General features: G+C 43.5%; 1 protein-coding gene across 4 annotated transcripts; it reads left to right on the top strand.

Annotated features, from left to right (window-relative positions):
• Positions 1-1,294: 1,294 nt before the first annotated feature.
• Positions 1,295-24,624, top strand: DYNLL2 (dynein light chain LC8-type 2). Of its 4 annotated transcripts, XM_072646817.1 has the most exons (4): positions 1,295-1,427; positions 12,693-12,779; positions 19,795-19,933; positions 22,585-24,624. In XM_072646817.1, exons 3-4 carry the CDS (start codon positions 19,802-19,804, stop codon positions 22,720-22,722), a joined length of 270 nt encoding a protein of 89 aa, XP_072502918.1. In that variant the 5' UTR covers positions 1,295-1,427; positions 12,693-12,779; positions 19,795-19,801; the 3' UTR covers positions 22,723-24,624. The 4 variants fall into 4 exon arrangements, with proteins under 4 accessions (XP_072502918.1, XP_072502917.1, XP_072502916.1 ...); XM_072646816.1 differs by lacking the exons at positions 1,295-1,427; positions 12,693-12,779 and adding an exon at positions 16,002-16,142; XM_072646815.1 differs by lacking the exons at positions 1,295-1,427; positions 12,693-12,779 and adding an exon at positions 17,084-17,333.
• Positions 24,625-25,329: the final 705 nt, after the last annotated feature.

A 25,329-nucleotide genomic window follows, 5' to 3' on the forward strand; every position in this document is an offset into this window, starting at 1 on the left:
CAATGATGCGGGGCAGGGAGTAAGGGAGAGAATTTGGAACTCAAAATTCTAAGAATGAGAAAATGGTTTTTACATGTAACTGGGGGGAAATAAAACACTAAAGAAAAAAGAAAAATGAATGTTAAAGTTTTAACATGTTTTTGAGAAAAAATTAAAATGAGAAACAAACAAAAAAGAAAAGATCACTTCTCAATGATCTGAGTTAGAGGCAGTGACACTGTTATGGATAATTGGAAATATCAGGTAAGACAAGCATTGTCTCCATGTGGCTTTGAGAGATATGGTGGATATTTTGACAACAGATTTATCTTTGTCATTACATTTTGCTCAGCCACAGACTCATGGTGGCAGAAGGACCAAGATTGTGCATAAGGGAGAAGGAAACCAGCCTAGAAGGGTCACAGTAATCACTTACAGTGCCATAATATTTTAAGGTTTTCCAAGTGTTTTCCAATCTACGAGCACTTTTTATCTTCACAAAGTCTCATGAAATGAGCAAAGTATTGCCCCCATTTAACAAATAAGAAAACTGTGGCTGAGTGATAAAATGACCAGCTCAATACAATTAGATAAGTCTTTGGACAAGAAAATTATAGAACTGGGGATAGAACCCTAGTCTTCGACTGTATCTTAGTGCCGTAGTTGTTGCTGTATACTCACCAACAAATAATTTATGGGTGACTGAGAGTGAAATAGGCAGAAAAGAACAGATTGGAAATTTAGGGTAAGATCTTTGAGCTAGTTAGTCTCCTTCAAGATAGCACTCGATTTCAGTTGACTCAACATGCAGGACTTCAGACTCTCAGGAGGGATAAAGTAGAGAACTAACTTATTTTAAATAATCTGAAGTCTTGAATTGAAGAACTTTCCATATTTAAGAAAATCCACTGGTACCCATGAGGACATACGTCAGAAATAATAATAATATTATTAATTAATGTTAATAATGATTAATAATAGCTAATATTTATGTAGTACTTACGTGCCAGCCACTGTGCTAAGCGCTTTTCAATTATGATTTCATCTGATCCACACAGCCACCCTGGGAGGTAGGTACTATTATCATTCTCATTTTTTACAGATAAGGAAACTGAGGCAAACAGGTTGAGGGACTTGCCCAGGGTCACATTTGAACTCAAGTCTTCCTGACTCCAGACCTGGCACTCTATCTACCTTACCACTTAGCTGTCCTGGAAAAAGTGTGATGTCATAATCCAGTTTTATTAGTCATCATACGTTACTCAGATAAAAGGAGGAGCTAAATTCAGGCAGTCTCAGGCACAGAAAATCTGCTTTATCCTATGTGTGCTGTGGGATAGAAAGGGGGAAGCAGGGGCAAGTGTCAAAGTAGGAGTCCTGGAGTTGGGGAAATGGTGCAATCTGTTTCAAAGTTCTAAAAGGGTTTGCAAAGGACCCTCTGAAGATAAGTAATACCTTTTTGTGTTCTATAAATCCTATCATGCCACAAGATTGACCACAACCACAATCTTGTTACTCTCTTTTGCCAAAAATGTTTTCAATTTGGGGCAGTGTAATGGAAAGAATACTGAACTTGGGGCAGAAGAGCTGAGTTCAAGTTCTGACTCTGACATTAACTTTGTGACCCTGAGCAACTCACTTAACCTTTCTGGTCTTTTTTTGAGTTTATTCACCTAACACAGTGAGAATGATAATACATTCTCTATTGAACTGATAGTGTTATCATGAGGAAGGTGTCTTGCTAGCCTTAAAAGGTTTCATGTAAGTTAAATGTCTCCTCCTCCTCCTCCTCCTCCTCCTCCTCCTCCTCCTCCTCCTCCTCCTCCTCCTCCTCCTCCTCCTCCTCTTTCTTCTCCTCCTCTTCCTTTTTCTCCTCCTCCTCCCCCTCCTTTTAGTATTGCATTTCGATATTCTAATGGAAGTCAATGGAATTCACTTGACAGAAATTTGCTTGGTGGCCAATGCCACTGAAAAGTGTCAGTTCAGAAAAGAACTATGTATTGAACTTGAAGATGTTTAGGGAGATGCTTTCACTTTGTTAGGCCATGAGGTAGTCTTTTAGTTCAGGGGGAGAAAAAGAGATGTGTCACTAACTCATTGTTGGTGGAGCTGTGAGCTGATCAAACCATTCCGGAGGGCAATTTGAAACTCTGCCCAAAGGGCTACAAAAATGTGCATACCCTTTGACCAGCAACACCGCTTCTAGGACTGTATCTCAAAGAGATCATAAAAATGGGAAAAGGTGCCACATGTAGAAAATATTGATACCAGCTCTCTTTGTAGTGGCCAAGAACTGAAAGTCAAGTTATTTTCTCTTGTGTTATGTTTTGTTTTTTTCTCATGATTTCTCCCATTCATTTTAATTCTTCTATGCAACATGACTAATATGAAACTATATTTAAAAAAGAATGTGTAGAACCCATATAAGACTGCATGTTGTTTTGGGGAAGGAGGGGGAGAAAATTTAAGACTTATGGAAGTGATTGTTGAAAACAAATAAATTAATTTAAAAAAAAGAAAAAGAGATGTGTGTGAGAGAACTTCAATTGGAGGGTGGAAAAGGAAGAATTAGAAATAAGAGGGGAAGCTAGGGGCAGAAAAGCTTAATAGTGGTGGTAGTAAGGGGAGAGATCACGAGTGGGAGTTGTAAAATAGGCCAAAATAAAGATGCTGTCTTGTTACATGTATGCCAAGGGTCTGGGAGAAGGAAGTTACGCAAGAAAGGCATGTCTAATGATGGTGGGGTAAAGAAACCCCTCACTCACCCCAGAACCTAACATATCTTTCCACTTCAAATCCAAGGGGTGGTTTTTGTGCTATCCCACACCAGATGGGGAATGAACAAAATAATTTCAGATGATTCCTGCCCATCTGAGTTCTGTGGCCTTATAATTCAAGACATGGATGAGTAATAGTAGGTCGAGGCTCAGTTTTCCTGAGGACGCTTCAGACTGGAGACAGGATGCATTGAATCCTTATTTATTTATGAGGTTATCGATTATAATGCAGCTTTTCCAGAGGATCCTTAGGCGGAAGGAACGAGTGGAGAAATCTCTTGCACATTAATTCCATCTGCTTTCCTAGCCTGGGAAACATGGCCTTAGGTTTGACAGGCTGTTATCTGCCTGGCCTTCTTCAGCCTTTGTCTGGGCCACACAGAAGGGCAGGGCTAGAGCTCAGGGAATGACTCCAAGTTATCTCAGGCCTTTAAATGCCCCTTCTCCTTTTTTTCCCTCCTCTCAATTTTAGAAGTTCTTCAACACATTTAGTGCTGAATTTTAATTATGATAAAGAGGCAGAGTTTTTGAGCTAAATGGAACTTTAGTGATCATAGACCAGCTTCTTCATTTTCCAGATGAAAAAACTGAGGCATCAAGAGGGGAAATGATTTACCCAAGGTCATAAAGGCCAGGCTAGGTCCCTTCTCCCTCTCCGTGCCCTCCCCAACCCCCATAGGGCTTTTTCCATGTTTTTCCATATACTGCTAGGCAGGGATATCCTGATTTGGAGAACTCTCAGTAATCATTCTTACCCACCTTAGTCAAACCAGATGCCAAATAAATCACTCATCTTCCTTTCTCTAGTTAGAAACATCATATGATCCCAGAAACAGGATAAGACATTGTGGAAATCTTTAAGAACTTAAAGGGTCGGACAGACTTCAACTGGATGACTCAAAGCCAATAAAGTCTTGAAGTAACTATTCCCCATATGCTTACTCTTAGCTAGGATGAGTTCTACTCTCTAAGTTCTACTTCCAACCCTGGGCACTAGTGAGTGGACCCTGAGCTAGCTACATTTTATCATACTGCCAATTAATGACACTCTGGTCAGTGCCATAGGGGCACAATTTTTGGCTGTAGAACAAATCAAAGCTAACTCACCAGAGCCCCAAGATTCAGTTGTCTTTGCCTCACCCTAGAGGGATTAATTTTAGAGGTAAAGGTATTAGGTAAATATCAACTTTCACTTTTAAGGTGTGTGTGTGTATATGTATGTGTGTGTGTGTACAAAGGAGTTTGAGAGTCTGCTCAGGGTTCTATTGTTGACTCTTCTTTCTCCATGGTCTCACACACAATAGCTGCTTAAACTGTTTGTTGATTGATTATAAAGTTAAAAGTATGAATGGAATGATTTAGAATCAGAGAGACCTGGGTTCAAATCTCATCTCTTCTATTCTTACCTTTGTGACTTTAGGTATGTCATCCTTAAAATGAGAGGATTTCATACATTAGAGAACTGAAAAAATTATGGTATGTGAATGTAATATTATTTGCCATAATAAGTGATGAAAGAGATGAATAAATGTAGAGTGAGGTGAGCAGGACAGGAGAACAATTAATACACTAACAATAATATTGTAAAAACAAATACTTTGAAAGACTTGAGAACTCAGTTCAATGATCAACCATTATTACAGAAAACCAGTGACTGTGGTTTGTGACAGAGAGAGTGGACTTAAATTGCAAAATAAGACATACATTTTCAGACACAACCTATGGGGTGGGGGGAATTTGTTTTGTTTGACCATGTATTTTTGTTACAAATGTTTGGTTTTCCTTTTTTTTTCATTTTAGGGTAGATAGGGAGGGAAGAGGTAACTAGAGGTCTAGCCTAAAAAAAGAGAAAGAAAAGGGCATAAAAGAGGGTCATTTACACATGCTTTTGAAATGCACAGAAGGAAAGAGAAGCAAGGCCAGAGGCAATAACAGACAAGCACGACAGCTTTGAAAGTAACATGTTGGATTTATTATATTCTTGAAAAGAAAAATAAGCTGCACATAATGGGTGTTCCTAGTTTCATGTGCAACCTCCTCTTTCTGTTCCACTGTGCATATGGAAGTACTCTTTTTAGTTGATGCTTGCTAAGTTCAGAATTTTTTTTAAAATGCTGTTCAAAAATTAAAAAAAAAAAGAGGTTAATCTAGATGACCCCTCAATAAATTATGCCATGAGATCTATCCAAAGAGTTATACTGACACAGATGGTGAACTCAAATTGGAGGAAGAAGGCAGGATTCTTTGGATTTTTGCTACTTTCCCATTTCCATACTAACTTAATACCACCATCAACCTCTTTAATTTTGTCTTCTATTCAATACAATAATAATTTTAAAAGATCTCTTACATTAAGATTTTTTTTTAACAATTTATTTTTTCCAATTACATGTAAAGGCAATTTTAAACTTCCATTTTTAAATAAAATTTTGAGTTCCAGATTTTCTTCCTCCCTTTCCTCCCTAAGATGGGAAGCAATAGGTTATAAATGTGCATTCATGGAAAATTATATGTTCCTTTTAAAACAGCTTCCTTTACAGATATAGAAGGTGAAGTTCACATTAGGTGAATGACCCAGGGCCACAGAATCAGCTTTCTAGCAGGTACTAAAACTCTTGATTTCTGGACTTCTAATTGAGAGTCCTTTCCCTCCATATGAGTACATTTTCTCTGGCTTTGGCTCTCCCTAGATCTAATTCTAATTCTGTTCCTTCTAGTTCCCTTATCCCCTGCCTCTTGGTCTGTGTGACAGGAAGTCTCCACAGAGAAGATGACACTTTATTAGCAGTTTTTATATCAGACCTCTTGGTGTTGTATAAACATTGACTAAACAAACAGTCACCACCTCTAAAACACAGATTTCTTCCTCTAATTCTGATCCTTTTCTCTGAAGTTGTAGTTTTTTTTTGGTCTTTCTTCAGAATAGTCTCTTTAAAATTAAATTATATTTTTAAAATTAGCAAGCATTTATTTTCTCTCCCTCTCACCTCCCTCATCTGAAAAAAAAAAAAAAAGAAAATCCTTGTTACAAAGTCATAGTCAAGCAAAGCAAACACTTTATTATCCAGATCAAAAATATATGTCTCATTCTGCATATTTAGCCTCTCACTTTTCTGTCAGGAGACAGGCAAATTTCATTATCTGGAGTTCTCCAGAATCAGGGTTGGTCATTGAAATGATCAAAGTCCTTATGTCTTCAATACCTTTAGATGAATATCTTCCCCTTTGGACAATGGGGCATGTACTGAGAGTGTCTAGAGAAGGATCAGTTCTTTTGCCCTTTCTTGGGGGTAGTTGGCTATGATGGAAGGAAGACAGAAGAATGGTCTGGATTATGCAAAATTTTGCTCAATGGCCTGAACTATTGGGAATGGATTCCCAAAAAGGAGTTCTGGAGAATGACCAAAAACTAAAGAATTCATGCAACGGACTTTCCAGAGAGATGTGTGGCTGCCTGGCATAATTGCTATGCTAATTTTACAATAGTTTTGCATCTAACTCTTTGTCCATTCACGCAGGGAACCCAAAGGTAAATGGATATGAGCTATTACTGGGAGCAAGGTGTGGCTCTCCCTGGAGGCAAGAAGACATATGGCTGGGGGTTGGGAACTTGCTCTGATTGTCCTTCCAAGGACAAATGAGAGCAACACCTCAACTCCCAAAGGATTCTTTCTGGCCTGTCTCTGTATGAAGTCTCACTTCACTTACTGGGTTTTCCTATTCTTTCATAGTGAGATCATTGCTTCTTATCCTGAAAAGAGATCACCTGGAGGGCAGAGACCTGTCTAAAAGAGGTCACCTGAGAGGGAAGCCTAGGAGAAAGGACAATTCTAAGAGAATGGCCTATTCAAAACTTCTACCCCAGAGCAAACCAGCCTTCAGTCTTCCCGTCTTTCTGAGACAATGTTTTGACTTTGGTTCTAAGGCCTGTAGTCATCACCTTGATGTTTTATGGAGGAAATGGGTGGTAGGGCAGAAAGTGTCCTAGATTTGAGTCAGCAGACCTAGGTTTGAATACTATCCTCTTAGAGGACATTATATCCATTCCCACTCCCCCAACCACTTTTACAGATAATGAAACTGAGGTAGAAGAAGATGAACCCTCCAAGGCACACAGAATAAATGAAGGAGCAGAGATACAAATCCAGGCTTTCTGCTCTTAATCCAGTGAGCTCCCTGTTGTACCATGCTGTCCCCCTTACCTGTTAAATTTAGGAAAATTGTTTAACTTCTTTGAACCTCACTTTTTAAAACTACAAAATGAGGGAACTGGATGACATAAACTTCAAAGTCCTTTCTGTTTCTAAACCTATGATCCTATCGGAAAAAATGTGCTATTGATATTTGTTAATCCTTTCCTTCCAGTAGCAGGGCCACCATTTTCATATCTTATTGCTCTATTTTTTTTTCATTCACTATGTATTAGGATGTACCCTTGGGTGGTCATACAAGAGATTCCTACAAAACAAAACAAAACCAAATCCACCATGCTTTTTGATCAGTGTACCTCACATCTTCTCCCCGGCCCCAATTCTTTGATTTGATTTATTTCCTTCAGATCTATAACAGAAGCATCAAAACTCACTACATATGGGCAGCATGTAAAACTCTGAGTTCAAACAGACTCAGATTAAAATGTAATTGAGAAATATTTAACAAAAGAAATAAAAAATATAAGACAGATAATGTTAATTTGTGGCTTTCTAAATCAATAGGCAGTCCACAGGGATCTGTTTCTATGTCAATATGACACCACTGAAATATAAACGAGATTATCTAGCCAAGGTCATAGAGAGACAGAGCAAAGTCAACTCATCAGGGCAAGGCCTCAAGATTCGTTCTTGCCTGACCCAAGATGGCAAGTTTCTCAGTCAGAAATGTTGGTGGGAAGGCCTGGAGAGTTCAGTCTTCACATAAGGGTTGAGCTAGAGGGCCTCTGTCATTCCTTCTAGCTCTAAGATTATTATATGACTCTTCCCCAATTTCACATTGTCACAGCAAACCACAAATATTCATACTATTGTCTTCTCTGCACCATGGAGAAAGGATGAGCTACTTTGAGTAGAGGGCTGTGCTAGCTTCTTTGCTACTATCTAATCTTGATCATAGGATTTAGAATTGAAATAGACCCTAGAGATTTAGTCTAATTTCCTCATCATACATGTACAAAACTGAGGCCTAGAGAAAGTTCTACTGCTAGTTGGCTGGATAGCAATGATTCAAATCTAGGTCTTCTGACTTTAAATATAGTGATCTTAAAAGACCACTATACCAGATGTTCATCATTTCCCCCCAGGAGGCTTTCACAAATTTTGTCATTTCCCTAAACTATACCAAAAATTATGGAGAGGTTCGCAGATTGTAGGTTTTAAAACCTAAAAGGGACTTTAGGATCCACTTACTCTGCTGCCTCATTGTAGAGGGAGAAACTGAAGCCCAGAAAAATCGAGTGCCTTGCCCAGGGTCACATAGGTAATAAGCTTCAGAGTCAGGTTTTGAATCTAGGTTCTCCAGTTCCAAATACAACATTCTTTTCAGTGTATCATGTATTGAAGATAAGTTGATCAAGAATCATAGGATCATAGACTTTGAGCTGTAAGAACCTTGCTTGACATCCCTTGATAATTCCCCTTCATTTTACAGATAAGGAAACTGAGTCACAGAGTCATCAAGTAAATTGTGCAGCCTCATAGAGATAATGTGTCTGAGTTAGGATTTGGATCCAGTTTTTCTGGATTCTAAGACCAGCACTCTATTCATGATGCCAGCTAGTATACAGGATCTTTAGAAAGGAAAATGGATTTTCCATGTGATAAGTATGTAGTTATCCCTTCCACATTGTGACTTTCCTCGTCATTGTTCTGCTATATCATGGGTTGGCATAAGAAATTAAATAAGAAATTTTGGGGAGTTTTTTGGAAGTTGCAGATGATATGCAAAGACCAGCAGACCACATAGAAAAAATTATTTTTCATACAGTATTTTTACTTAACATTGACTTACATACGGTCTATGGCCAAATATTGAACCCAAATTTTACAATAAAGTACTGTAAACACCCATAAAAGAAAAAGAAAAAAAATTCAGATTTCTTCTCTGGTAAGAAGAAAAGGACCAAAATATTTTATTCATTTTTTTTTCCAGGTCATGACGGCCCTATGTCCCTAATCCCCTCTATGTGGAGGAAGTAATTGTACGCTTAGATATTTCACCATTTTCTCCATCCCCTTCACTTACCATTAGTGCCCTGGAAACAGGGCAAGAGCAAATAGAATTAATGATATGGTTTATAATACAGCAAAGTTTTCTGGATGAGCAAGCAATTCCAGGAAAGGCTAGAGATAGGGATACCTCTAGTTAGGTGAGTGGGATGGCAGTACAGCATAGAGGGTGAGGAGAAATCATTGAGAAATCAGGTTGGACTCTTCTCAAGACTGGGAATGATTTATCCCAATGGGGGTGTCCTTCTCTGGGTGGGAAGGGTTTTATGTTAAATAGCACATTTTGTTGGCTTCTGAACATAGCTCTGGGACAGCTCTTAGCTGGGGCAAGAAGTAACTGGGGAAGAGTCATGAAGGGGAGGACATGGTCTTCACTCTACCAGTCTTTACTTTCTGCTTCCTACTGGACAAAGACTATCACAAATATTTATCTAATTTTTTCCCTAAGTTGTGCATAGATGATGATGATACCATATGAGCAGTAGGAAACTAAGCACAGTTATAATCAAATATAAATTTACAAAGAAGCAATACTGGGTTTATATGAATGAGATGCATGATTACTTTCATGATGCACGGTTTTTGCTGTTGTTGAGTCATTTTTCAGTTGTGTCTGACTTTCAGACCCAATTTGGGTTTGTTTGTTTGTTTTTGGCAAAGATACTGGAGAGGTTTACCATTTCCTTCTCCAACTCATTTTACAGATGACAAATTGAGGCAGAGTTAAGTGACTTGCCCAGGGCCACGTAGCTAGTAAATGTCTGAGACCATATTTGCACTCAGGAAAATGACTCTTCCTGACTTCAGACCTGGCACTCTATCCACTGCACCATCTAGCCTCCCTAGCCAGAACAAATACAGAAAATGCTTGTTTTCAAGGGTTAGTGTTAGAGAAGGACACTAGATCTTTAACCATTTAGGAGTTTGTAGGCAGAAAGAAGAGGAAGAGAAAGGGAGGAATAAGGAAAGGTAATAAAATGAATCTGTTAAAATGGAGGATTTTTGTTCTGACATCATTGCCTTCAGATACTGGGCTTTCTATAGTATCATATATATGTATGTATGTGTGCGTGTGTATGCATGTGTGTATACATATACATATATAGTAAATATACTATTTAGGCTAGGAAGGAACCCTGGAGATCATTTAATCCTGATCTTTTCCAGAAGAGGAAATAGAAGTCCTGAAAGGGAGAAGTAACTTACCCATGTTCGCAAAGGTAATAAACTGAGAGTTGAGTCCAGCCCAGGTGCTTTGACTGTCAAATTCTCTGTCCATTATACAATGATGTTCTGGTGACCTTCAGGCACATCAGACACTTGTTTCTCCATCTCTAGGAGTTCCTGGGAATGGTTCTCTGGCAGCCCCTAAACCAATGCATTTACACTTCAGTGTATGATTAAGATTAATAGAGGATCTGATAAGAGTGGAGGGGGGAAGAGAGTGCTAGGTTACTGGGCTATCTGTGTGTGTGTGTGTTTTCATTATAGGCTCTTAGATTGAAGTTAGGGATACAGTGTGGTGTCATGCGTCCTGGGGTCTTCAAGTGGAAGAAAAGTGACTTTATTTTGGACAACATAGCACTTTATACTCAATAGTGTTTGTTGATTTGTTTTTATTGCACAGAGCCAGGCTTATTAAGATTAGATCATCCTTGCTTTATTGATAGAGGTTCTGGAGGGGTGGCAATAGAGAGATGGTATAGGAGGTTCATTAGGGCCCTTTTCAATCAAGTTTTCTGTACCCTTCTTGTCCAGCTGCTGTCCTTCCCTTCCCCCACTTTACTCCTCAAATCCCCTTGTTTTTCCAGCTGACTATTAACTCCTGTAACTTATAGTCCAGGGCTTCCCAAGGACTCTGGGTTCACACAGACTGGGCCAGATCTTGGGGGCTTGACCCAATGAAAGTTTTTTCTTTTTTTCACTTGTTAACCTTTTGGAAATTGCTCCAAGAAAAAAACATGACATGCTAGGTAGCACAGTAGACAGAGCATCAGGCCTGAAGTCAGGAAGACAAGCTCAAATCTGGCCTCAGCCACTAGCTGTGTGACCCAGGGTAAGTCACTTAACCTTGTTTGCCTCAGTTTCCTCACCTGTAAAATGAGCTGGAGAAGGCAATGGCAAACCACTCCAGTATTCTTGCCAAGAAAGCCTCAAATGGGGTCATGAAGAGCCAGAAACTAAAAATGACAGAATAATGACAACAAATACTCAGTGTATACCTCATCACTAGGTTTTTCCATATGTAGCTAAAAGGTGTCCACTTAGGCATTCAAAGTAGCAACGTGCATGGGTAGAACAATTATCTCTAATATTTTTTGTTCATATATCCCCATTGGTACAATGTTTTTTGAGGATGGGATCCCAATGTTTTTGTTGACTTCTTTATGGCACATATGCATTGTGATTGTATTAACAATTATGTACATTAAAACGCACACAAAGAAACAGAAAAAGATGAAATAATATTTGATTCTAGAATCAACAGGGAGCTAATGGAATTTAAGTAGTAGGAGAGAGTGACATGATTAGACTTAAGTCTTTGGCAATGTATGGATGAGTTGGAGAGGAGAGAGACTTGAAATACAGAGGCTAATTAAGCACAATAACCCAGACAAGAAATGATGAGGGTCTGAAATTGGATGATAGCTTTATGAGTAGAGTAAAAGGAATAGATGTGAAAGATATGGAGGTAGAACAATAAGATTTCTCAGCTAATTAGACAGGACAATGGTGAAGATAGTTAACATTTGTTTATTTATAAAAGCTCTTTAAATTTTGTAAGGCACTTTTTGTGTTTCCTCATCTCATTTGGTCATCATAACCCAAGAAGTAGGTGATTTGATTATTCTCATTTTACAGACAAGGAAACTGAGGCTGAGAGAGGTAAAGTGACTTCCTCAGGGTCACACAAACAGTAAGTGTCTGAGGTCACATTTGAACTCAGACTCCAAGTTCAACATTCTGTCCACTGTGCCACCTAGCAGTCTAGGATATAGACATTTGGATACCTGTGTGACTGGAAGGATGGTGGTGCCTTCTACAGTAATAAGGAAGTTTGGAAAAGGGGTGGTTTGTTTTTGAAAGAGAACATGATTATCTTTGATGCAGATCACACCCAGTCATAGCTGCTTATCTAGTGTAACTGTGTCCCACCAAACATGATAAGGGGAGAGGTAGGACTCTTAGTCATCAGTTATTGCCTGGTACTTTTCACAGCCATGAGGTAGGAGGGCTAAGGGGTGAGGGCAGAATTATAGGTGGTGGTGCAGCTGCTGCTGTGGATCCCTGGGAGCCCCTGATTCGTAGCTCAGAAGTAGGGGCTTGCACAGTAGAGAAAGAGGGTATATTGAGGGGAGTGAAGGAGGATAAGAGTAGGTGTGGTTGTGTTGGAGACAACCTGCTTGACCTTGTCACCTTCCTCTCCTTCCCCCATATGCTTTGAGGTAAAACAAATATCCCACAAAAAGTACAGATTTAGGACTCAGAGAGGCCTATAGAAAGATACTGAATCAATGGAAAAGCATTTATTAAATGCTACTGTTTGCAAAGTACTGTGTGCTAAGTGCTGGTGATTCAGATAGAAAAACAAGATAGTTTTTTCTCTTAAGAAACTCATTCTAATGGGGGCATTCAAATAGCATATGAGGAACTGAATTTGGGGTTTCTACCACAGCAACCCTTTGACATTCTGCTGCATTCCTCCTTCCCACAGAGTCCTACATGTTTTCACCTAGATTTGAAGTACCTCCCTGTGGTTTATCACATTTTGGGCTCTGCTGCAAGTAACCTTCTTACCACTGTAAGTAACTACATTGTCCAAGTGACTCACAGGCTTTGCTCTTCAAGTAGGATGTTGTGTAGGACCTACGCAAATGCTCCTCTTCTCTCTTCAAGTACCATGCTGCCTCAGGAAATCCCCTTTTCTCTCTAGAATAGGGGTTTGTAAGCTGGAATCCATGAACTATTTTTACACTGATAACTAAATTTCAATATAATTGGTTTCCTTTATGATCCCATGTATTTCAATTTACGTATTTAAAAACATTATTCTCCTATATCAGACTGCTTATTGTCTTGGGGGCTGGGGGGGAGAGAAAAATTTGGAGTTCAAAGTCTTATTAAAAAATGAATGTTGAAAACTATCTTTATATGTAATTGGAAAAAGTAAAATACTATCGACATAAAACATTTAAAAAGTAAAAATATAACTCTGAAAAGGGGTCTATAGGTTTTACTAGACTATGCCAAAGGGGTTCATGACAACCAAGAAGCTAGAAACCTCTGTTCTAGAAAGTCCTGTACCAGAACTCCGTTGCGCACAAAGTGCTGCCCAGGAAAGCTCTCTTCTCCAGCTAGAGGTCTTGATACTGGAATCATGCTGTCCAGGGAATTCAGAATCCCCCTTCTTCCACAAGGGAGTTTGGGGTTCATGAACATTTAACCTCTTAGTTTGATATTAGGCATGCACTTGACTGTTTAAGCTGTATCCTTCTACAGGAAATCCACAAGTGCCTTGGCTACTTCTGTTTGTTGAGCTGGAGAAGTATATTCTTAGGATTTTTCCTTTCAAGCCTCATTGCAAGGACCTATCTACCTCTGCCATGTGATTCTGCTTCAAAACACTATAAACTGCTCCTGGCCAGAGGTCCTGGTGGTCCCTCCCCTCTCACTAGAATTCAGGTTCATTCAGGTCTGTCTTCTCCAAGGTCCAAGAGAGATCAAGTTAGAGAGCTGGTCTCTTAGTTCATTTTATAGAAAGGGGAAAGGGAGCTCCTGTAACGAGTCCTGGTCCATTTCCCTCTGTTTTTATCCTTTTTTTGGGGGGGTTCCAGTGGATATGCCATGTGCAGGCACCCCACAGAAATCTCCAAACAAAACTCCATGTTCTGTAAAAAGCAAGACACAAGAAGCATTTATTAAGCCTCTACTATGAGCCAGGCATTACTTTAAGTGCTGAGATACAAAGAAAAGTAAAACCAGGCCTTGTCCTCAAGAAGGTCACAACCTAAACAGGGAAACAAAATGTAAATGATGATGTACATGCATATAACTACATCTATATACATACATATGATATATTTTTAAAGACCTATATGATTGGGAAATTGATCAAATCAAATACATTCTCCTTATGCACATCTTATACTCAAGGGCTGAATCTCATTCTCCCAGTTTGGAAATTAGCTGGCAGACAGGAATGGACATGATCTCATGCTTGGAAAGGAACCTCCCCTACCCATCACTCTAGGGGCATACCCACTGGATGAAACAGACCTAAGAAAAAAGACATTTCTAGTTCTCTTTGAGCACCCTGCGTACACACCCTATCTTTGCCACTAGAGTTGTTTCAGCTCTAGGCAGCCACACTATTCAGCCTTGTCATCCCTCTCCCACTCAACCTCCTCAGCTAACTTCACAGCCAAAAGCTTTGACCATTTTCTTCCTGGTGCGTTTGATTCGTTGGCCCAAAACAGCTTACTTTGCTTCTGGGGAGAGGCATGGCTGCTGAAAGAATAAAATGGTCCGGGGAGAAGAGCTTGGGATCCCTGAAAGCAAATTTAGCCATAGCATTTTTGCCTATGTACGTCCACCCTGCAGCTCTGCCCAGACAAACTGATAGCTGTGAACAGAAATGTTTCTCCTGGATGACCAGAGGTCACTGTGCAGCTTGGGGCACAGCGGGTTACCAAGTTTCCTGTCCTTGCCTGAGGCTCAAAGGGAAAAGGCTGGAGTGTGTGTGTGTGTGTCTGTCTGTCTGTGTCTGTGTGTCTGTGTCTGTGTGTGTGTGTGTCTGTGTGTGTGTGTCTGTGTGTGTGTGTGTCTGTCTGTGTGTCTGTGTCTGTGTGTGTGTGTGTGTCTGTGTGTGTGTGTGTCTGTCTGTGTCTGTGTGTCTGTCTGTGTGTCTGTGTCTGTGTGTCTGTGTGTGTGTCTGTGTGTGTGTGTGTCTGTGTGTGTGTGTCTGTGTGTGTGTGTGTGTGTCTGTCTGTGTGTGTGTGTGTCTGTGTCTGTGTGTGTGTGTGTGTGTGTCTGTCTGTGTCTGTGTGTCTGTCTGTGTGTCTGTGTCTGTGTGTCTGTGTGTGTGTCTGTGTGTGTGTGTCTGTCTGTGTCTGTGTGTCTGTGTCTGTGTGTGTGTGTGTCTGTGTGTGTGTGTCTGTGTGTGTGTGTGTGTCTGTCTGTGTGTGTGTGTGTCTGTGTCTGTCTGTGTCTGTGTGTGTGTGTCTGTGTGTGTGTGTGTGTGTCTGTGTGTGTGTGTGTGTCTGTCTGTCTGTCTGTGTCTGTGTGTGTGTGTCTGTGTGTGTGTGTGTGTGTGTGTGGCCAGAACGGGCCTTCCAGTGATGGGGAGGGGCAGAGGAGCCTCTGGATTGGTGTGGCCCCTGTCCCTCTCTCTGGGGCTGTACTCCTCTCTCCTTTTCCACAGGTGTGGTGTCCCCTTGTTTATTTCCTCCCTGAAGTTGCGGTCTCCAATCCGTTCCTCTCCAGGGCTGGGCTAGGGTTTATTTGTTAACAGGTCTGGCACCTCCATCCATCCCCTGCCTTTCTCTCTAAAGGGCCAAAGACTGTCTCCTCTTTCTACCTTTCCCTCTATAAGGTGTCTCTCTCTCCCCACCCCCAGTCCCTCCTTAAAGCAGCCCTCCCCATCCCAAGCCCTCCTTCTGCCCAGGGGCATTGTGGGAGGAAACAAGATGTGGGGCGAGAGCGGCGCGGGGAGAAGCCCGCAGTGCGGGGCCGGGCCGGCGCAGCCAATGGGGTAGCCCGGCGACGGCGCGTGGGGGGGGCGGAGGGGCAGGGGCGGGGCTGTATTTCAGAGGGGGGCGCGCTCCAGCCGGGGCTCAGCAGCAGAGCAGAGACAGGAGCGGAGGGAAGCTGGGCGCGCGTGGGAGCGACCTACTCACCGGGAGAGAACGAGGGAGCGAGAGCGGGCGCGGGAGGGAGAAAAGAAGCCAGCTCCGAGTCCGCACTGCGCGCACGGGGCCGGGGCCGGGGCCGCGGGGCACTGGGGCTGAGCCACCTGCGGCGGCGGCGGCTGCAGGAGCAGCGGAGGGGACAGCGCCCCCGTCCCCCTCCCCCGCCCCGCCCCCTCCCCCGCGGCGTCTCCCTTGCCAACCACCTTTGATTTTTGCTCCCCAGAGGGGGCTGCGCTCGACGACTCGTCACCGTGAAGGTGAGCGGCCGGGGCCGGGCTTGTGTCCGGGATGCGGGAGGGGGCCCCGGGGGAGGAACCGATCCCCGCTAGCCGCCCAGCCGCCTGGGGCGCCGGGTGGGGGTGGGAGGGGAAGGAGCAGGGCAGAGGCGGCCTGCGGGTGAGGACGGGGCCCTGCGCTCCTGCTCCTTCGCCTCCCCCCCTCCGGGGCCGGTAGATAGCTCCTTGGGCCAGCGTGGACGCTGCCAGGCTGCTCTGCCCTCTGCGGCTCCTGCCGCTGCTTCCCACAATGCCTCCTAGCCCCACCTTTATTATCCAGCACAGGAGGGGGTTGGGGCTGGAAGGAGGAGTCCGAGGCCTTGATTGCCTCTCTCAGGACCTGGAGCAAGTTTGGCCTCCAGCCCCGTATCGCTCGCCTCCCCCCTGAAGGGGCAGGATCCGCTCAGTTCGGCTCCTCCTCCCTTAGCCCTGGCCAGCACCGAGGCTACCCCAACCTCTGCCCGGGGGTGGAGGGCGGGGGATTCCTACCTTTTGGGGTTGGGACCCCCTCTAGTCTGGCCCTTAGCCTTGGATTGCTTCAGGGGCTGCCTGGTGGGGACTGGAGGGTGGGATTGCGATGTCCTCGGGTACCCCCCTTAGCCTTGGACGGCTCCAAGGCCACCCCAGCCTCCTGGGGGGAGGTGGGTTGGGATTTCAACCTCCCTGGATTGGATCCACTTTGGACCCTTAGCCTTTGACTGCTCGAAGGCAGTCCCAGCCTCTGCCCTGGGGGTGGGGGGCTGATCTCTCCGGGTTTGGATCCCCTTTAGCCAAGTCCCTCGGGGGCACCAGACTGCAGAGGTGTTTCCCCGCCTACCCCAGTAGGATTCTCGTTCTCTGGTGCTTGGGGGCCCGAGGAAGGAGGGAGGAGGGGGATGGGGTGGAGAGGGCACCGGGCGTGACGCGGCTCCCGATGCTGCCCCCCTCCGGGGTGTCCTTCCTGCGGAGAGGACGCCCAGTCACTCCCGGCGCAGCTCCAGGCCGTGGGGGTGGGGTGAGAGGTTCAGTGGACCAGGCCCTGCAGACCTGGCAGGGTTTGTGCAAGGGGGAAGGAGGAGGGACAAAGGCGGCCAGGCAGACTGGCTGGAAAGAAAGGAGGGTTTTCGTTTTTGCTTCTGAACTTCACTTGCCCTTCAGCGATCCCCTTTTGGAGATCAACCCCCCTGGGAAAGAGTAAGGAAAAGGGACAAGATCCCCAGCCAGCAAAGGGGGGTGGGAGTGAGGAGGCTCCTAGAGGCTAGGAAGGGAGAAATAGATGTTATGGAGGGATCTGGGAATCTCTGATTTCTCTCAAATTCCATCTTTACCTAATGCAAAATGGAAGGTGAAGGTTAAGGGGAGTTGGCCTGCAGCCATTGCCCCTCTGCTGTTCTCTAAACAAGTATCTAATGACTATTTTACTCTTGTGTCCTCTGTTCCTTTTTCCATTTTGAGGACAGGGTCTTTCTCTCTTGGGGAGAGCTAAGCCTTGAGGGCTTTTCTCTCTTTCCCTGAGCACGTTTGACTGGACTGGCTTGGATGTAGGGGGGCACTGGCACGGGGAGGGGGAATAATTGTAGCATTGTAGTCACAAGACTGACATTATGTAACTGGCTGGCTCTTTTTTGGAGAGTAGACTGGGTTTTAATTACCATAAAAAAGTTGTTCCTTTGGACTTTGGGGATGAGACCAAGGAGCAGGTGAAATTGCTAGATAAAACAGCTAAATTTGCACTTGTGTTTCCTGGGGCCACCCCCAACCCTTTCCCTTCACCCTCCCTTTTTGGGCTCTGTAAACAATCACTCATTATAGTGACTCTGAATAAATAAATTTAGATTGAGCTGCGGAAAGACTAGGTTTAAATCCAAATCTTATTCCCAAGTGCTTTCCTTATCTGACTCCCTGTCATCTTTCCTATGAATCAGGAATGATGAAGATAGTAGAAATTTACCTTTCTTTAGAATAGTTGTGGTCACATAGTATTTTGTGTATCTAGCCGATCTGTGAAGTGGGAAGGTTCAGATAAGGTAAAGGGAGTCCCAGTGATTGCCCAAGGTCATGATGGGGATGGGATGAAGGAGGCAGGCCTGGCAGGATTTACAGGGAAAGAAGGAAAGAATATTCTGTATTGTCCTGAGACAACCAGCTTCATAATGGAAGCCTTGTCTCCTGGCCTTTTCTTACAACTAGGTTGTGGCTTTCAGGCACTGCTAACTTCATGGAGATAGGGGCCTGTCCTTTTAATGTCTATTTGCCTCAGTCACCTCATTTCCAGGTAGAAATGCTCTACTTCAGATACTTTGGTGTCATTCATTACAATTGAAGTTGTAGCAATTGTATCCTTTTTTAACAATATCAAGTGAGGGATTATTTGCTGTAGGCAAATACTGGCATTCTCTTGAGTCAAGGTGTGGGAAGGGAGTAGGCCCAGAGATAATGACTTTCCATCTTCTGATTTTGAGGAGATTAATATAGTTCTCACTGTCTGGGACTCACCTGCATGCCCAAAGTAGAATGAGATAGGCTGAGAAACTATCCGTACCCAGCAGGTTGGATGTCAGGCCAAAGGGGGAAACTCCAGGGGTGGGATCTCCATGGGATGGTGTTAGGTATTATATTTTTTTGGGAGGGGGGGGTTTGGAGTTCACCTGACTATCCTTCCCTCTTCTTGTACTGTTATTCCACAGGCAAGCAAGTCTGAATACCCTCTGATGGTTTCTCTTTTATGTCTGAGTTCTGTCAGAGGTTTTTGTTGACAGGGATGGGAAGCAAGGAACATTAAAATAACAGTTTTTCCTATTGGTGTGCCACCTATAAAGACTATCCACATCGGAGGTATCACAGATCATCTACATATCTATCACTGTTTTCTTCACTTAGGTTTTTATTGAAATAAAGTGTTTTAGTATGCCTTCTAGGGGAGAAGAGGATTGGTCACATTAGATCCCCTTGGTGGATGTAGAAACTGAGACTTAGGGATACCAACTTGCCCAAAGTTATATAGGAAATCATTGGTGGAGTTGAGACTAATGTACTAAACCACTGGACCATGCTGGAGTGAGACACATCCTTTTCAGGGGAGGGTGGAGGAGGGTCAAAGAAGAATTGAAAGTACAGTGAGGTCTGAGTGGGAGGCTGGCACTTGGTCCTGAGACTGAGTTCTCCCAAGTCTCTTGCCCTCTAAGATATGATTTAGAGTTGGAAAAAGACCTTAGAATCTGGTCCAACCCACTCATTTTACAGATGAGGAAACTAAGTCCCAGAGAGGTGATTAGGTCAGTTGTCCATTGTCACCTAGGAAGTGATAGAACCAGGACTAGAACCATTTCTGCTTTTTTGTTCTTTGTTCTTCTGCCATACTCAGTTGCCTCTTGCTCTCCAGAGTCAAGGGAGTTTATATTTGTTTTGGAGTTGCTGATAACCAGACTTAATCAAGTTGATTGCCTTTCTCATTCTTTTCCTCCTTTGAATTGGTCAGAGTCTCTAATTAGCTCCCTGAGTGTGGCATAACTTTATAGCCCCTTCTCAATGCAGGGCTGCCATTTTCTCCTGTCCCAGGATGTGTAGTATAAAGTTCTTCACCTAGTGGACCTTCTGACCCCAGAGCTGTGGAATGAGGAGCCAGACTGACCACCACATGTGTTTTTTGCTATAGTGCCGCCATGTCTGACCGGAAAGCAGTGATCAAGAACGCAGACATGTCTGAGGACATGCAGCAGGACGCAGTCGACTGTGCAACACAGGCTATGGAGAAGTACAACATAGAGAAAGACATTGCTGCCTATATCAAGAAGGTATGGCACAGGAAGGGGGTGAGTTGAGGGATGAGGTGACTGACCCCCAGGACTTGAGGGGTAGACAACTCAGCCACATTGATGCCCGTGTAGATCTTGCCTGTTTAGAGAATCATGTATAGGATTGGGGGGGGTGGGGGTGAGGGTGCACCAAACCTGTGTTTTCACTGGTATAAGGAAATCCATCTCCTAATACAAATGAATGGGGCAGTTAGGTGGCAAAGTAGACAGGCTGCTGGGTCTGGAGTCAGAAAGACTCATCTCCCTGAGTTCAAATTTGGCCTCTGACACTTCCTAGCTATGTGACCCTGGGCAAGTCATTTAACCCTGTTTGCCTCTGTTTATTCATCTGTAAAATGAGCTGGAGAAGAAATGGAAAACCACTCTAGTATCTCTGCCAAGACAGCCTCAAATGGGGTCATGAAGAGTCAGACATGACTGAAAAAACAAAACATTCACGTCAGTGCAGATTGGTAACTACCAACATAACACTACACCAGTACATATCAGAGACAGGACTGTACCTGATTTCAAAGGTCTATTCTCTGCATGAGAATTTACATTGTGGATAAACCAAGGAGGGATTTTCTGCTTTATAAAAGAAAAGGATTATTAGGTAGTAGGAGGCAAAGCCAGGACTAGAAACTACTTCTGGTGCTAAGTCCTTTGATCTTCTCCACACTCAGTTACCTCTTGCTCTGAGTCAGAGGAAGTTAAGTTATTCGTTACCACTTTTTGTTTTGTATTTGAAATACAAATCATAGGATTCCTTTAAGGTGGCTTTTCATAAGTGTGTGTTTTGGAGATTATTAAGTGCTTGACTGAGAGGCAGTAAATGTTGGGATCTTGTGATCAATTACTGAATAGTCTAAAGTGAAAACATAACCTCTAAAATTGTGACAGAAGCCAGAGGGGAAAATGCTTTGTGGAGGTTCTGATCAGAATATCATATCGCAGTTGGGAAATGGCCCAGTATGATCTGGGAATGGGTGACCTCTTAGAATTATAGTGTTTCAGAACTGAAAGGGACATTAGAGTCCGATTCTAGATCTGCTAGAAAGGTTTGGGGGTACGGAGACTTTATGGGGAGATTTCATGGCTCAGCCACTAACTTGCAGTATGACTGGGCATGGTGTTTGACCTCTAGGGCTCAGTTTCTTCCTCTTGTAAAATGAGAAGGTTGAACCAGATGATCCCTAAAGTTCCTTCCAGCTTGGACTCATCTACTTAGCCTCTGAATTTCATGGGTGAGGAAACTGAGACCCAGAGAAATAATTTCCCCCAGAGCTAATTAGTTGCAGGTTTGGGACCAGAATCCAGGTCTCTAAAGGTCATCATTCTAGTGTTTTTTATATGATAACAGTGAGAATACCTAATATTTACATAGCTGTTCACAAAGTTCTTTACAAATGTTATCTTGATTCTCAAAAGAACTGTCAAATAGGTGCTGTTTAGCAATGTGGAAATAGGCTGAGTGAGGTTAAGTTGACTTGCTTAGGGTCACATCACTAGTAAATTGTCTGAGGCTGTATTTGGACTCTGATCCTCCTCGCTTCACACACAACACGATCCACTGTACCACCATACCTCTTTTACACCACTGCCTCTTAAATGTAGTTGACTGAACTGTATATAGGCTGTGGGGAAATTTATCCACCTCAGCTCGGTCACTTCAGCAGAGTTCCAAGTTTTGAAAGACCTCACACACTTACATATACCTCATTCCCATGATGTCCTCAAGCTGCTTTGGTAGGACAGTTATAGAATTGAAACAACTGCTGAGGTGAATAGTTAGAAGATTGTCCTCCTTGCTGACATCTCCTTCCTCTCAATTTAGCCCATGGAAAGAACTAATTTGAATTTTGTCATTAAATTTCTGTTACTTCCTGGGCTCCTGTCCCTGATTCTGGGCCTGAAAGAAGAATAAATTCAAAGAAATCAATATGCCCACTATGTGCAAAATATTGAGTTAGATACTAAGGATACAAGGACAGAAACAAAATCATGACTAACCTCAGGGAACTTACATTTTCTTAGAATATAATACTTATATTCTACTGAATTTAAGTTGATTTATAGGTTTTGACTTTAACCAAACAACCTAGAGAGAGCCAAGTCTCCAGGTATTTGTGTAATACGTTCCTCTTTCCGTTTCTCTCAAAATTCCAGGGACCTGTTCATCATTTGAGACCATGACTTAGTAGTCAGGAAGGCAGTAAAGGCCCAAGTATTCCATGTTGTGCTTTAGTCATTTGGGGAGATTATTTGGCCTCCCCGATTCCCCAAATATAGATAGCTGAGGGGGAATGTAGATTTGTTGGGCCTGGGGTAGAGAAAGAAAGATGACTAGTGCTCACCTCTAAAGTGGCTAAGGCCAGGAGGGGCTGGAATAATTAGCCTGTGGTGTGATTCATTATTAATGAAGGGTGGAGGAAGAACCTAGTTAGCCTTAGAACCTGAGCTCCCACAGCTTAAAGAGCTGAAGTCATTGTGTGGGGGTAGGGTGGGCTGGGGAAAGGTGGTAATAGATAAGGGTATCTGGTAAGGTGCCAGCTGAACCTCCCCAGGGGCCCAGCTACTGGTGAGAGATTTCCCTGATCTCACCCCCCAGACCCTTCCTAACCATCACCCCAACTCTTATTTCCTCTTAGGAATTCGACAAGAAATATAATCCCACGTGGCATTGTATTGTGGGCCGAAATTTTGGCAGCTACGTCACACATGAGACAAAGCACTTCATCTATTTTTACTTGGGTCAAGTTGCAATCCTCCTCTTCAAGTCCGGCTAGGTGGCACAGTGGTGGCGGTGGCTGCGGTGGTGGAGGCGGGCAGCGGTGGTGGCAGGCGGAGCTGGGACTGTTATATGCACTGAAGGCTGGCACCAGGATTTCCTCTCCAATGGCTGTGCTACTGCATGGATTGTATACTCGACTTCATGTGTATATGTTGCAGTAAAAAAAAAAACAAAAACAAAAAAACCTACTTCTGTTTAGTTGCCTGGGGAAGAAGGCTGCTTTCTGTTTAATTAAAAAATACCCCTCCCCCTTTGGTTGTATTGCACTAGGAAATATCTCTCAAAACAAATTCTCTCATCCCCCTAAAAAAAAAAAAAAAAAAAAGCTTTAAAGGAGAAGCAAAAAACCCCCAGGATTTTGGAGTGCTCAACTTAATCCTTCCCAGTGGTAGATGCCTTCTTTGGAAGGCTTGAGGAAAGCTGGGGGGATGGGGATAATGTGTTACGGTTGGGATGGGGGGGAGGGCTCGAGTAAAAGGGAGATTTGTTCCCCCATAATGTGAATCCAAGTGTTTTTGGATTGTGAGTTGGGCAGGGGGTGAGAATCCTCAAGAGAGGCCCTGGAAGCTATTTGTTGTGGGGTGGGGTGGGGGTGGGGGGCAGAGACTTGTCTTGCTGTCTTCATTAGTGCTTAAGGGAGTGTCTAAGAGGTGTGTATGTGTGTGTGTGTCTTTGTGGATTTGGTGCATTAGGCTATTTTTTTTCCTGCTGGTGCTCAGATTGGGAGGATGCTAGGGGCAAGATTATTCCATTTTCTCTCATTCCATATCCCCAACCTGGCCACAGCCAACTCATATAAGTCTTTCTCTACTTCCTTGGAAGAGTCCCTTAGGTTAACCTCCCTGTTAGCTGATGGGCCTGGGAATTTCCAGTGACTTTGGGTATGAACCTTCCTCCTTTCTGTATTTGAGGAGTCTTTGAGGGAGACAGAATGTGTGTATGTGTATCTGGGTTTGTAGAGGGGCACAGGTAGAGATGATTGTGGGGCAGCTGAGTGATCTGGGCACAGCATCACTTTAGCTGTTCAACTACCTAGTGCACAGACATTACTGGTCTTTGGCGGAGACTTGACAAAAGGATACCCAAAAACAATTGTATGACCTGAGAAGTCTTAGCGTCTGTTGTCCTTGGAGATGGTTCTCAGTGGTAGGCTAGAGAAGGTGTGACTTGATGAAATACAGAGCCTCTGGTAGAGTGCATGACAGTGTTTCCGAGCTGAGGGAGCAGAACTGGTGGCTTTGGTTAAAGTGATTTTTGGGGAGTTCCTTTGGGAACTCAGTCTTGATGAAGGAAGCAGGGAAACCCTGAAGGAAGGGGAGAGAGGGCTTCAGCTTAGGGGAATGTAGAGGCTTAAAGAGGGCCAACTTGTGAAATTGAGGTGAGAGTGGGAAAGCTAATGCCTTGAACTTGAACTGCTAATTTTCCTGTGTCTTGTCCAAAATACTGTTATGGGGGTGGGGTAGATGTCGGGGAATTAGGAATGAATGAAGCTCCTTTTTTCAAGCTTAAGTCCTGGCAGAATGGGCTATCCTTCCCCCAGGTCTTCTGTGCTTTCCACCTTTCTTTACAATGCTAGAGGAAACCTGCATTGGGGGGGTGGGTGGGGCTGGGCAGTGATAGGATGTTCTTTGTATTATAAATTGGCAGTGAAAGATGTGCTGTCTGATAAATTGCTTGGATATTAGATTTTTTTTTTTAATAAATGTTTGCGTTTGTATTGTCTCCCTCTCCCCTACCCCTTTGACTTGTAAGGCCAATTGAAAGTGTCTGGTTTGTGTTCATCTCTTTTTTTGTCTTTATTCTCTTGGAGCAGGGGTGGCTGCCCCCCCTTCCTCATCCCCCTTGCTCTGCCTCCATTCCTCTCTTGGACATTAAAAGTTGATTGATGCACTTCAAACTTGTTTTGTGTTCTTTGGGGGATGGAGTGGGTAGGGGAGTTTGACAGATTCAAGTTGGAAGGATTTCTTCATCCTATTCCTTGAGTAAGGGGAGGTAGGATAACCAGTTGAAGGATCAGAGTGGTTAGTAGGGCCCAGCTGCAGTGCCTGGGGGTGGATTTATTTGTTGAGTGGGGGTAGTCTTCTGGACAGCTTGGACACGGTTAAGATGCTTGGTGTTAGGGAGGTGAGTTTTGGAATGCATCTCCAGTGCCCCACCTGTGTCTTAAGGTCCCATTTGCTGTAATAAGCAAATTGCAAGTTGAGCCTGGAATCTAAAAGGCCTTGTGGGTGAGTGGGGAAGTTAAAGTGGAGGGTGGGGGGCAGAGGGAGAGGAAGCCCTTGTTGCTCCAGGTAGGACTATCTCAGCAGCTGATTTTCAGTGGAAATTAGAAACTTCTGTCCTACTGGCCTTTGATTTGATTCTACCACGTCTCAGGGAGATGTAGGTAAGGAAGGGAACAAGCGGAATTTGCTCACAGCCACCCCTAGGATTAAAGATAGCTTTCCTTATCCAATCCTGGGTGTGGCTACCTTAGTATCCTTGCTTTTCCCCTATGTGTTTTCCTTAGTCAAGAGGCTCTGGTTCCCTTAGCATTTGACTACCCTGCACTACAGTTTGGACTCTGAGAAGACACCCCTCCAAAGTACTCAAAGCATCCCCA

Source organism: Notamacropus eugenii, chromosome 2 (genome assembly GCF_028372415.1).
Source record: "Notamacropus eugenii isolate mMacEug1 chromosome 2, mMacEug1.pri_v2, whole genome shotgun sequence".
In the NCBI taxonomy this organism is placed as follows: domain Eukaryota; kingdom Metazoa; phylum Chordata; class Mammalia; order Diprotodontia; family Macropodidae; genus Notamacropus; species Notamacropus eugenii.